Source organism: Schistocerca serialis, chromosome 4 (genome assembly GCF_023864345.2).
Source record: "Schistocerca serialis cubense isolate TAMUIC-IGC-003099 chromosome 4, iqSchSeri2.2, whole genome shotgun sequence".
NCBI lineage: Eukaryota > Metazoa > Arthropoda > Insecta > Orthoptera > Acrididae > Schistocerca > Schistocerca serialis.
Genome location: NC_064641.1, coordinates 108,152,206 through 108,164,773, shown reverse-complemented (window position 1 = coordinate 108,164,773; position 12,568 = coordinate 108,152,206). Strand labels below are relative to the sequence as shown.

The 12,568-nt window shown below is 38.2% G+C and overlaps 1 protein-coding gene across 1 annotated transcript in view; it reads left to right on the top strand.

The window, feature by feature from the left end:
• Positions 1–12,270, top strand: part of LOC126474023 (parafibromin) — a 65,262-nt gene extending 52,992 nt beyond the window's left edge. Inside the window, exons 9-10 of the mRNA XM_050101428.1 lie at positions 7,535–7,676; positions 12,039–12,270. Of these exons, the coding sequence (XP_049957385.1) occupies positions 7,535–7,676; positions 12,039–12,075 (179 nt within the window). The 3' untranslated portion in view covers positions 12,076–12,270. The remainder of the gene's footprint in view (positions 1–7,534; positions 7,677–12,038) is intronic.
• Positions 12,271–12,568: the final 298 nt, after the last annotated feature.

Genomic DNA, 12,568 nt, shown 5'->3' with positions numbered 1-12,568 from the left:
ATTAAAGCGTGTCAGTTTTTTTTCTCCAAGCCTTGCTTCCATTAGTAAGTGTAGTATCAGAGCATCCTTTACATGTACTAAGACCAAATTGACTCTCAACTATTAGTTCCACAATTTTCACTTCTAACCTTCTGTACATTATTATGACCAGTATTTTGGATGCATGAAGTGTGAAGCTGACTGGTAGTTCTTGTGAATGTCTGTGGCATGTCTCCTGTCTCATACGGTGTACACGCCAATTTCAATAAGCAAGTAAATACTCGCAAAGAATCAGTGTCGCCACATCCAGCTGCAAGTAACTGATTGTCACAGTTTTCCTATACTTGAACAGTGGAAAATCCTGGATGGAATAATGATAATACTATGAAAAGGGTAGACTGCTACTCGCCATATAGTGGAGATGTTGAGTTGCAGATAAGCACTACAAAAAGACTGCTAAACAAGTAAGCTTTCAGCCCTAAGGCCTTCTGAATTAGACACCACACCCAGCCAGCCATCCAGCCAGCGGTATAATTCAGAGGAAGGCCTTTGAGCCAAAAGCTTACTTGTTTAGCAGTCTTTTTGTTGTGCATGTCTGCGACTCAACAATCCACTATATGGTGAGTAGCAGTCTACCCTCTTCATAATATTTGATTGTCCCATTTATATTTGGATATAAATTTTTTGGGCTAGTGGTGATATTAAAAAATTTTGATCTCAACAGATATAACAAAGTATTTTGTGCAGTTGACTTGCACAAAGCTGCATCCTCACCCAGATTCAACTAGCCTCTATGTATGGATATAGTGATTGGAAAGGTGGTTGTGGTGAAGAAACTGTATTTTTGTACTTGTAAAATACATTTGTATTTGTGTTTTATCAGTTTTGTCAGGAATATTTCAATGCAGGCACGTTCTTTAATGTCCAGTGCAGCTTGCACATTGCACATTTACCGTTTCATTTTGTATTTATGGGAAAAATAGAAGAGAAATATAAATTCTGTCATATTTGATTTGTGCTTACAGTAAACATTTCAACAAATAACTTACATAATCATGTCACTGCTGGGGCCAAATTTTAATTAGTTAGATAAGGTTGTTCTTTTTTTAAATTCCTGTCAAAGGTTTACAGAGACATTTAAATTTTTACTATTTTTGATGTAGTTTTGTTTGCCTAGTGAAACTTGCATGTTGTTTTTTTATATATAGTTAGATTATCATTTTTAACCACTTATGTATCTAGTCTTTGCTGTTAAGTACTTTGTGGTATGTTGTACCACATGGGACTGTGGAGTGAGGCCTGGGTGAATAATGTGCAGAAGGACAATTTGATACCTGTGTTAGTAACAACAAATAAACTAAAATAAGGAAAATTCTTTTGCTCACATTCCAAGTCAAGCTTGATCTACCAATTGTAAAACTCATTAAGATATGGTTTTAAAAAAGAACTAAAACCAAGATAAAGTTTTTCTGTGTTATGAAAACAGAAACATTATAAAAGATTTACTTCAACAGCCAATAGTTTATATGGAATTTAAATGTGGCTACATATCAGCTAAATGCTTTACTGCAATCCAAATACACGAGTGATTAAGAATGAACTGCAATATGAAATAGTAGCTTGAATTTAAATTAAAAGAAATTACAGTCCAATGATTTACAGTTAAAGCAAACACAGTGCACCACTATCTAGTAAATGACTCTTAACTTCAACTACTAGCTGAATTGACGATGCTAGAATACCAAGATTCACCAGTTAAATTTGACAGTTACAATATGTAGTTGATTTAGAAATAAATTCCAGCAACCAGATTGTTTATTCCGCCAACATAGCATACATCTGGCCAACTGTTAAAGCGCCATGTGATATTACTGACTGGAACTCATCGTAGGCCACAAGGTTCACTTTACAACTGGCACAGCTACACAACAGTGTACACTATACCAGAGCTCAAGTAATCTGAAAAGAAATCTGTGTTAGTGCTCACCAGCCAACTGTATTATGCAAGCACTTCAATAGTAATTGGCCATAAACTCACTGAGCCTTAGCTCACTTACATAAATAAATGATAGACTAGTCTTGGATAATTGCAATTAATTTCACTTATCCTTATAACAACGTATGCAAGATACAACTGCCACTGGATACTAATTACACAAACTGCACGAGGATTAAACAATGGTGTCACCTGTGGGCACAGTATCGGAATCATTTAAAATAATGATCGGATTAGTCATACATCTCGAACACCATTACTGCAGTTACTAAGCAAGCGAACAGCACTGAAGTATAGCTTAGGCTGGCCAACACTTTAAATTTAGAAGACAATACCATCAATTTCACAGTTCCTGGTACTGCTGTAGGCTACATACAAATATAACTCCCCACCAGGATGTTTAGCTGCCATTGAATCCACTGCTTTTGGTTTCTCATTTCAACACCTGTCAATAGTACCTGGAAATGCCAACTGCAATTCAGCTTAGTCCAATGAACGAGTGACCAGACCTTTTTACAGGCCGAGTGCAACATACCTTTCCGGTTACCAGCTCGACAACTTACAGCCCAGATTAGAAGTGCTTGCCAGACTATCTCGTTCTCGGCTCACCACTGGGTTCACATCTCCCCAATGCTGCCTACAGGTGACACCACCATTGTAACCAAAACCTTACAATGCCACAAATTGCCACCAGTCAGCACAATGTATAGAGCGGTTACAGCATAGCTTAATTGAATTTGAGGCTGTCACCGGGAACTGCAACAGCAAAATTCTATGTCACTGTTCCATTTTACAGCCATTGGCAATATGTAACGGGTGGTTATAATTAAACTTCCCTATTTAACATATTATAACATAGAAACTAATTCAGAATGAGATTTTCGCACTGCAGCGGAGTGTGCACTGATATGAAAGGTCCCAAGTTCGAGTCTCTGTCCGGCACACAGTTTTAATCTGCCAGGAAGACTCATTTCAGCACACACACCGCTGCACAGTGAAAAACTCATTCTGGAAACATTCACCAGGCTGTGTCTAAGCCATGTCTCCGCAATATCCCTTCTTCCAGGAGTGCTAGTTCTGCAAGGTTTGCAGAAGAGCTTCTGTGAAGTTTGGAAGGTAGGAGACAAGGTACTGGCAGAATTTAATATGTGAGGAGGGGTCGCAAGTCGTGCTTGGGGTAGCTCAGCGATAGAGCACTTGCCCGCAGAAGGCAAAGGTCCCGAGTTCAATTCTTGGTCCTGATACAGTTTTAATCTGCCAGGAAGTTTCATGGAAACTAATTACCATATGAGTACCAAACTCGGTAGCATTAATGTCAAGGACATGGGGGAAGAGAAATAATGCAGAATCAATTCTACTGAAACACTTTTAATTTGCTGCTATGGTACATCATACCATTACATACCGGTACCATTACTGCTACAAAAGGGCCTTAATATGGTGCCCATCAGTGTCCGGAAGAGTCTGAAAGGACAGGATTGCGTTCTGCACACCAGAACAAAGCATGTCTGTAGGTATGCTGGCTACATCTCGATATGCTACGCTTCAGATCAGTATGTGTGAATGTTCCCCTGGTAAACCCTGTCCTTCAGCTAGCACCACAGCCAGAAATTACAGGGAGTAAGATCAGGTGATCATACCAGCCAAGCATTTGGAAACGTTCAGCTGATAATTCGTTTTTTTCCAAATGTGTTTTGGAGAAGCAGGTGAACTTAATGAACGGTGTGCATTGGGACCCCATTTAGCATGAAATCTGTTGAGTTCAACGTGTCTCCCTCCTATAGAGCGGGTATGACATGCTTGCGAAGCATATCACAGTAACGCTGGCCAGTCTCCCTGCACGTTTTTGGTCCTTGAGTGCCAACCTGTTCAAAACAGAATGGGCCAATGATGATGTAGCCATGCCACAGCAGGTGTAGAAAGAGGACACTTCTGTAATCCTTTCAGCCGGTGATATTTTTGAATTGCAGATGCAGCATTACAGTTGTTTTGATAACAGCGCTTCACCAGTAATGCACCGCTCCTTTTGTCCAAGCTCATGTTGACACGTCAGCAAGCGTACATGTGACTGGCCATACGTGTGAGACTATGAATCACATGACTGATCATGGCATATGGTGGCCACAGTAGCAATTGGACAGTGGCACTGTGACGCATAGAAATCATGCACCATATACTTTGGACATTAATGCTACCAAGTTTGGTACTCATACAGTAATTAGTTTTCATGTTATAACATGTTAAATATGGAAAGTTTAATTATAACCACCTGGTAAAATAAAAACTGTCAGTAAAGGGTGACAGTCCCCACTCCATCACTCCTGCCATCAAATCAAAATAGAGTTCAATGAAATTCTTGACAAACTGACTCTAGGAGCAGGATGGGAACACAGTATGTAAAGATCTCAGTGCATCACTGGTCCAGTGTTCAATACACCATCCTGGTGAAAGCCACTTACAGCAGTGTCTCAAACATCAGTCTATAAAACAACACGACATCGCAATTACATACCTAGAAAGATCTAATTGACAACAATGAAAATTTAGTTATCGGGAACCGGAGGAATCAGATTTTGTACTTTTTTGCCAGCAGTAGCCTTAACTATTGGACTATAGGAGCATGCCTCCAAACCTGGCTCAAACTTTGATTGACTAATCAGAAGTAACTAATGCTTAAGGAGAAGTAGTTGAGTCATACATGTAGGCGTGCTCAAGTAGCCTATAGTGAAAAATAGAAAATATGGTTTCCATTCCCAATCTTTAGTAAATTTTCAGTAAGGATTATAAAGTGGTCATTTTTCATTATAGAAAGTAGTTGTCCTACATGGAGGAGAAAAAAAAAACTTGGAAGTTTTGTCATAGTAGATTGATGTGGCTGAGTTTCTATGCAGGGTACATGTTATTGGATTGAATTTATTTCATAACAGTTCTGTACTGAAATTCCATTTATAATTTTGGTTTTGGCACAGACCTGTATATGTCCCTGAGGTTAATAGTCCTGTGGTGCAAAAATTTGAACAGGAGTGTGTGTTCAACAACATGGGCGAAGTTGAGAAGCTAAAAGACAGTGGTATGATCTGCTGTCAGTGTAACCCAACAACCATTCAGGTTTTGGTATTGGTCTTCATTACAGAATTACTCATTTCTGTCATTGAGCACGTCCACATATGTTAACAACACTTTCAGTTCATAAGCAAGTAATTGTTCACAGTGTCTATTTTCACTCTAATGGTGCAGTATATAAGCTAATGGGACTGCTTCTTATTAATATCCAGTCGCATGGCTGTGAGGAAAGTTAAATAATAAACAGAAGTTGATTATTGAAATGTATTCAGCGTCTTCTGTACACAGTCATTATGGATGGTCCAAAAGAGGTGTTTGAATTCCGTTTTCTCCATATTATGAGGGGCACTGTTTCAGCAACAAAACATCTTTTCATTTCACACCTAGCTTAAATAAGTCTTAGCCTTTTTGGTATTGAAAATGTTTTAGCAGTGTCATCTAGTGGACTTGCTTTCTCAAATCTGAAGACTAAATTCAGCTTCTCCATGTCTGTTACAAAGCTAACCTGACATTTAACAGGCAGAAATTTCTTAACTTTTTCAAATGCTTGTTAATTGGTAGTTTCCTTTGCTTGTCAAAATCATTTGATTGTGCAGGTTATAGCATTCTACTAGAGAAGCTCAATTATTGTGGTATCAGACATTTTACTGGGAATTGGTTTTCATTCTATCCAACGAAAAGAGTGTACAGTGTCACATTAAGAAACCCAGGAGGCTACACAGTGAAACACCTTCTTCAATAGTGAGAAATAATCACTACATGCATAACACATGTATCTGTATTGAGTGCACTTTTTCTTGTCGTTTGTAAATGACCTGCCATCATAGAACCATTAAACTGAAACAGCTCTCTTTGCTGACAATGGACATTGTCACTGAATATAAATATTAACACAGTGTGTGCGCTTTTGTTCTGCTCAGGGTCTGACCATACTGTTAGAAGTGATGCTTGAGGGGGGAATCAATAAATGAAATGGAACATTCAAAATTTTTTAGCTCAAAAGTCATAAATTATAGCTATTCTTAAATGTGTGTAAGCTTTGCAACTTTTGCATTGTGTGTAATAGCAGATTTTGAGGATGAAAATGTAAGGAAGTTGAGCTATGTTTCCTGTTTCAATTTGCTACGATCTCATGGTGTGATTTTCTGGAACGAAATTTCATTTAGGAAGAAGATAGTTTGCGAATGGAAGAATGTCATGCTACCCATTCTAGAATCTCTTGTTGACATCACCTTACAAACATTTTGCCATGGTGATGGTGACACAGCCTCACAGTACATGTATTCCCTTGTAAGTTTGTTGTTGTCAAGTCAGCTGCATAATTTAAAAAATAAACATACATTTGTTAGTATAATACTAGGCAGAGAAACGACTTACACTGTCCATTGCTTAGCTTAGTCTCCATTACTCCTTAATTTTTTAAATTATGCCAGAACTTTGCTTCTACATTAATACACAAATAGTCACAGTGACATTAGAAAATTCTGATTGATATTCTAAAGACAATGAAAAGATTGAACCCAGACAGACTTACAGAAGTAGTAGTCAAATTCATTGACAACAGGCCTAAAGTTGAAATGTATATGATGAAATGGATTGACAAGATCAGAACTTATCTGAAATTGCTAGGAATTACAACAGAAGTTGTCAAAAACCATGAAATCTTCCAGTCAAAAATTCACAAACGGAAGGTCAACAAAGGGGAAAACTAAAAAAGACTGAAGCAATGTACTTTGATGAGAGGAAGAAAGGCCACAGGAAGAGAATGAAAGAAATAGGGAAACAAAGGAAGGCAGGTGCCCACCTCTTAAGTACGTTGTGTAGTCCAAATGGTCTTATTCGCAAGTAATAATAAAATTAACTTTGAACACAAACTAAACTCACACCTCCTTGTACTGCAGAGAATATCTTAATGTGCTGCAATAATATTTTGTTTGTGTGCGGGGGATTAAACATTGTCCTTGCTACTGGTGGTAGCAGTTGTGTGCTTGAGGTGTGCTAGATTGTGTGAATGTGTGCTGTCTTTGCTGCAGAAAGCTTTGGATGAAAGCTATACTGTGTAACAGTCCTTTCATTGTGCCTGTCTGGAACTCAATGGAGTCATCTTGACAATGAGTAGCAATCTACCCTTTTCATAATGATATTGATATTCCAAGCTGGAGGTTCCATTGTTTCATCATATGTAAATAAACTGGAGATAACTTAAAGGGTAATGGAAAACACATTCATGTGAATGGTATTTTTTTTCCTGGGATAATGTGTTGTAACCGTAAAGTAACCAACTCATTTCACATTGCAGTGTAAGATCACAGCTATGATCCATCGAACATGTATACAACTAAACTCCACCAGCATTTCTGTTATTAATGGGTGTACAGTTAATATTATGCTATGTACTATGGACAAAGCAGAAATGGTTTGTGGGATGGTATAGATGCCTGACACTGGGCACTTAAAATAGCTTCAGTGATTTTAACACATGCTTTTTATCCCCAGTCTGTGCTTTCCACATCAAGTATGATGAAATGAAGCTGGATACAAATGTCGGCAAGTGGGCGGTGCATGTGATAGAGCTGTCACGTACGAAGAGGCATCTGGACCGAGCAGCACTGATGGTCTTCTGGGAGAAGCTCGATAAGTAAGTTTGTCCATCCAGCGTGCTGAAGTGTCTGTAAAGTGCATAGCTTAATAATAATTGCTACATGAGTGTTTCATGTGCAAAAGAACTGAAAGTATCTGTAGTTGTAAAACCTATGTGTAATATTAGCTATAAGCATTTGAGAACCACATTTGTAATGACATGTATCGAAGCAGTAGTAAGTGGTAATTTATGCAAAAGGCATAAACTAGTCTTAAGAAAGAAGGTGTCAGAAAAGTCTTATTACAGTGTGCTAATATATGGCCCTCCTCCTCCTCCTCCTCCCCCTCCCCCTCCCCCCCTTCTCCCCCCCCCCCCCCCCCCCCCCTCTTGCCCCGACCCCTTTGTTCTTGGCTTCTAAGCGACTCGAAGCTCATGAGCCAGTCTCACATGTTGCCTACAAATACTTCTACATCGTACTGCTTCCTGCCAGATGTTTATGCCCATCCTGTTGCATTAGACCTAACACCAGAAATTTGAACTGTTCAGGGCCTTCAAATTGATGTTTGGTAATTATTAGATGTGACTGACTGTCTTGTTCATCTCTTTGTCTCTGAACTGTCATGTATTTAATTTTCTGATCATTTACTTTTAGCCCGCATCTCGTGGTCGTGCGGTAGCGTTCTCGCTTCCCACGCCCGGGTTCCCGGGTTCGATTCCTGGCGGGGTCAGGGATTTTCTCTGCCTCGTGATGGCTGGGTGTTGTGTGATGTCCTTAGGTTAGTTAGGTTTAAGTAGTTCTAAGTTCTAGGGGACTGATGACCATTAAGTCCCATAGTGCTCAGAGCCATTTACTTTTAGGACAAGTTTGGATGTTGCTTCTGTGAGCTCCACAAATAACTGTCTAATCTCTCTTTCACTTTTTTTCCAATTGGCACTGTATCATCAGCTTATGATGAAATCTTAATTTTCTTTTGAAGGTCCCACCAGGTGCTAGTTTTGAGTTTCCTCATAACTCCAAGGTGATATTAAAGACAAGAGGGGACAGAGCCTCTTCCTGTCTTAGTCTAGTTTTATTTTTGAAAGAGTGAGCTTTTATTCCATTAAAAAAACAAAAACTGCTGATGTTATCATCCACACAAATTTTACCAAAATTTCTAAGTTTAATTGGAAATTACAGGTCCATCATTCATTTAGAGACAAGGACTGTTGAATGTGAGTCATAAGTTTTCATAAAATTTGTGAATGAGTAGTCTATTGTGCAGATATATTGGTCATTTAATTGTGTTGGATGCCTTGTTTCAATTTAAACATTTATAAAGCATATTTTTGTCAGGTAATCAAGCACACAGTCTAAATATTCAGTATACATTTTGTTTATCTCAATCGTAAGATACCATTCTGATGTCCAATTTTGACTGCTAAACAGTTATCTAAAGATCGAAAAAAGACAGAAAAGAAAACTGTCATAAATGTACGCAATGCACAGAATATAGATAACTAAGAGTTGATGTAGAATAAAGACTGTTACACCAGGTAACACATCCCAAGCCTTGTATGTACATGCTATGTCAGTGCAACCTCGAAGAGAGGCAGCCGTCAATCCATTAGAGGGCAAAGAGCCAGCACAGTTACATGATGGAATTTATCAGATTAAAAAGTTATGTATAGTGACAGAAGACTAGACGGTAAAAAGCTAACTAAAGTTAATGAAATGAATCGCCATCTGTAGAATTACTAGGTACGAGAAGAGTTTCAGAACTAGTGACCCATCTGCGCTGCAATCTTGAGGCAGCAGCAACTGAAGGTGATAACAAGGAGTTAGATCACACCTGAGCTAAGTGACTAGAAGTCTCTCCAATAAACCCGTTGGCATATACTGCGACATCCACAGACTTTTTGCATTTTATGTTTTAGTGTTGTTTTGACTTTTTAAAGATTTATAGCTTTGTGTGCTATTTTGTATATAAAACTAATGTAGATTACCTTATATCTTATCCACTTTTCCAATGCTCTGCCCGTATTTCATAATTCTATGAATTCAAAGGTTTGCACGTAGTTCATTCATTAAAATTGACTAATAAGCACTATACACACTAGTTGTAGGTATAACAACTAGCTTCCCCTTTGTGTCAGTTAGAGATTTCTCTTTACCTCTTCTACTTCACAATTTGATCAGATTTCTGCCTGATGTCACTAAAGCTATGAACACACAGCCGTGCATTCAAATGTGGAGTGTGCCAACTTTCTGACATGATAGCATGGACAAAGTATGTTCATGAGTCTTTCTAAACGTTCAGAGCAATATAGAGCAGGTCTGACATTCTGAACTTGTGTTTGAACAGAGGCTAGCGAGATGGAAGAACGCAACCGACTTCACATGACCCCCTCTCTTAAGTACAGGCACAAGACACCATATTGGCTTTCAGTTGGAAGCCCAGTTCATATGTGTGTAAATATATGCCGTTTCTAATCAAGTCTCTCGTGCCCATATTAGCACTTTTATGTGCATGTAAAGCCCAGATTGGACAATCTTTCTATCATCATCATTAGGTGCATTCATGTAACAAAAAATCAGTATATGGTAGTTTAAATTAGAATAGAAAATCATATAAGAAAATTAATGTAAATATATACAGAAACTTAAATTGATTTGATGGAAGAAAGACTTTGATAATTCCAGCTTGCATGAGACAATCCCATAAAGAATACATGTAGTTGAAAGTCTAGTATCTTTGTAACTCAAGCACTGACTGACTGGTTTAGTGAGTACAAGACCTAGAAGGAAGGCCTAACATCTGCCTGTTGTACCCTGTGAAACTCCCAACCCCAACTGCTGAAACAGACTGATCACAGGCCTCTTCTGAGATTTCATGTGTTCTTTGATGGGCTCATGCTATATAGTGGTGGCAAACAGTTGTCAGTGGTTTGGGATCCTTGTTAGAGAACAGCAATGTATCTTTTGCAGAGTGAGCCAAGCAAGATGGGGAACTGCTCAAGGCACTTGGCTTGTGTTCAGATACCCTTTCAGCAATCATGGTTAGTTTTCTGTGGTTTTGCTAACACATTTGTGCCCAAAGAGCAGTTCCGCTGCCAACACTGGAAGTCACTAGTCAAGAGTGAAATTACACTGCACCTAGACGTGCAGCAGTGGGCATTTGCCCTGACCTGACTGCCATGCAGATTAGGCCAAGATGCAGTGACCACTTTCAGAGATTGAAGGGCTTGATATTTGCATGAGGGATAAAATACAGGGAGCAAATGGATTATCTACAACATATACAGAAAGCAGATAGAAGTTTTAAGAGTTTAATGACATGAGAGGGAGGCATTATTTGAGAAGAGATTTGAGACAGGATTGTAACTCAGTCTGTATACTGAACAACAGGTAAAGGAAACCAAAGAGAAATTTAAATTCAGGGAGGAGAAATGAAAGTTTTAAAGGAGAGCCCAATGAGAAAAATTAGAGCATTACCTGTGTTAAACCATCATAAACAGACATCAACAATTGCTGTAACAAATAACTGTAACAAATCTTACCTACTTGTGTAAATTACTTAAGATTTTAAAATTGTGCCTTCCTGTCTTGTCATCATTCTTGTCTATGCCTTGTGCCACATTTCCATTTGTTTCCATTTATTTTAGTTATTTCTTCTTCTTCTCTTTTTTTTTTAAGTAGGCAGTTCAAGGATGGTCTGGAAAGAATGCCATTTTTGTGTAGCGTGTGAGGGGGACAGGGGGGACAGGAGCCACATTTACTCATGGGATAAGTCAGTGTGTTTAGAGCTGCAATAGCAAGAAAGCCACTTTGCTTCTCATGCACTGGCTTTAGTCTATTCAGTATGAGTGTTGGAATTTAAAAACACCATAAATGTGAAATTGGTTCTGAAATAATGGTTTTTGGGTGCAAAAATCTTAAAAACTGTTTTGTGCTGCAAGTGGAGTTAATGTAATAAATGAGTGTTGTGTATCAATGACATCATTTGTTTAAGAGCAGAAGGACAAATGTTCATGATTATGACAGACTCGCCCGTCTCTCAGTAGTCAGCACAAACTGCTGCAGAAAATTGATGAAAAAATTTGTGAGAACTAGCATTTCATGGCATGTCAACTCTCTGACAACATTCTGCAGATTGTTACCAATTGTTTGAAATTGACAGGTTTTGTCCTCATTGTGTTCCAAAACACTGGGGCAACAGAATTGTATGCATAAGTAATTTGTCAGCTTGTAAAAACATAATGGTTAATCCCTTTATATGAATGGTGTAGATTCTTAACTACTCCAGTATTTACTTATAGCCTAACAGAGTTTAGTTTCCAAATAGACCTTGTACATGTATTCTGTTTAGTTTGTAAGTATGCAAAATGTTTATATCTTGTTGCAGTTATCTGAATCTCTAATGTCCTTATTATATATTGCAGGTACATGATCAAGTACAAACCACATTTAAGATTCTAATGGACTACAGTGAGACACACCTTGATTTCTTCATATGTTGGTGACTGATGCCATTCATAGCCAATAGACTGTAATATAGGATGAGCTGGGAGCGAAGAATTACACATCATGTGTAGCTGTAATGAATGTATCTATAGTTACGGTAATAAATGTAAAACGTTTTAGCCGAAATATTAAACTGATATTTTCCCATTATGTCCTATTTTTATTTAAATTTCAGTTTTAATGTTTGTTACATCAGAATATATTTATACACAATAAATTATATTATTGATAATTACCAATTCCTTGTTATATTCAGAGTTGTTGTCTGTGTTGCAGCATGTTCTTACTATTCATCACATACCTTGAATGTTGGCACATCATACCAAGTTTTACTAATTTTGTCCTAACCCACAATTATTACTCTTTTGAAGGGAAGGCATACAAATAAATCTGTGGCACAGCCATGGGCACCCACACAGCACCTTCTTATCTGAACCTGTTTGCAAGT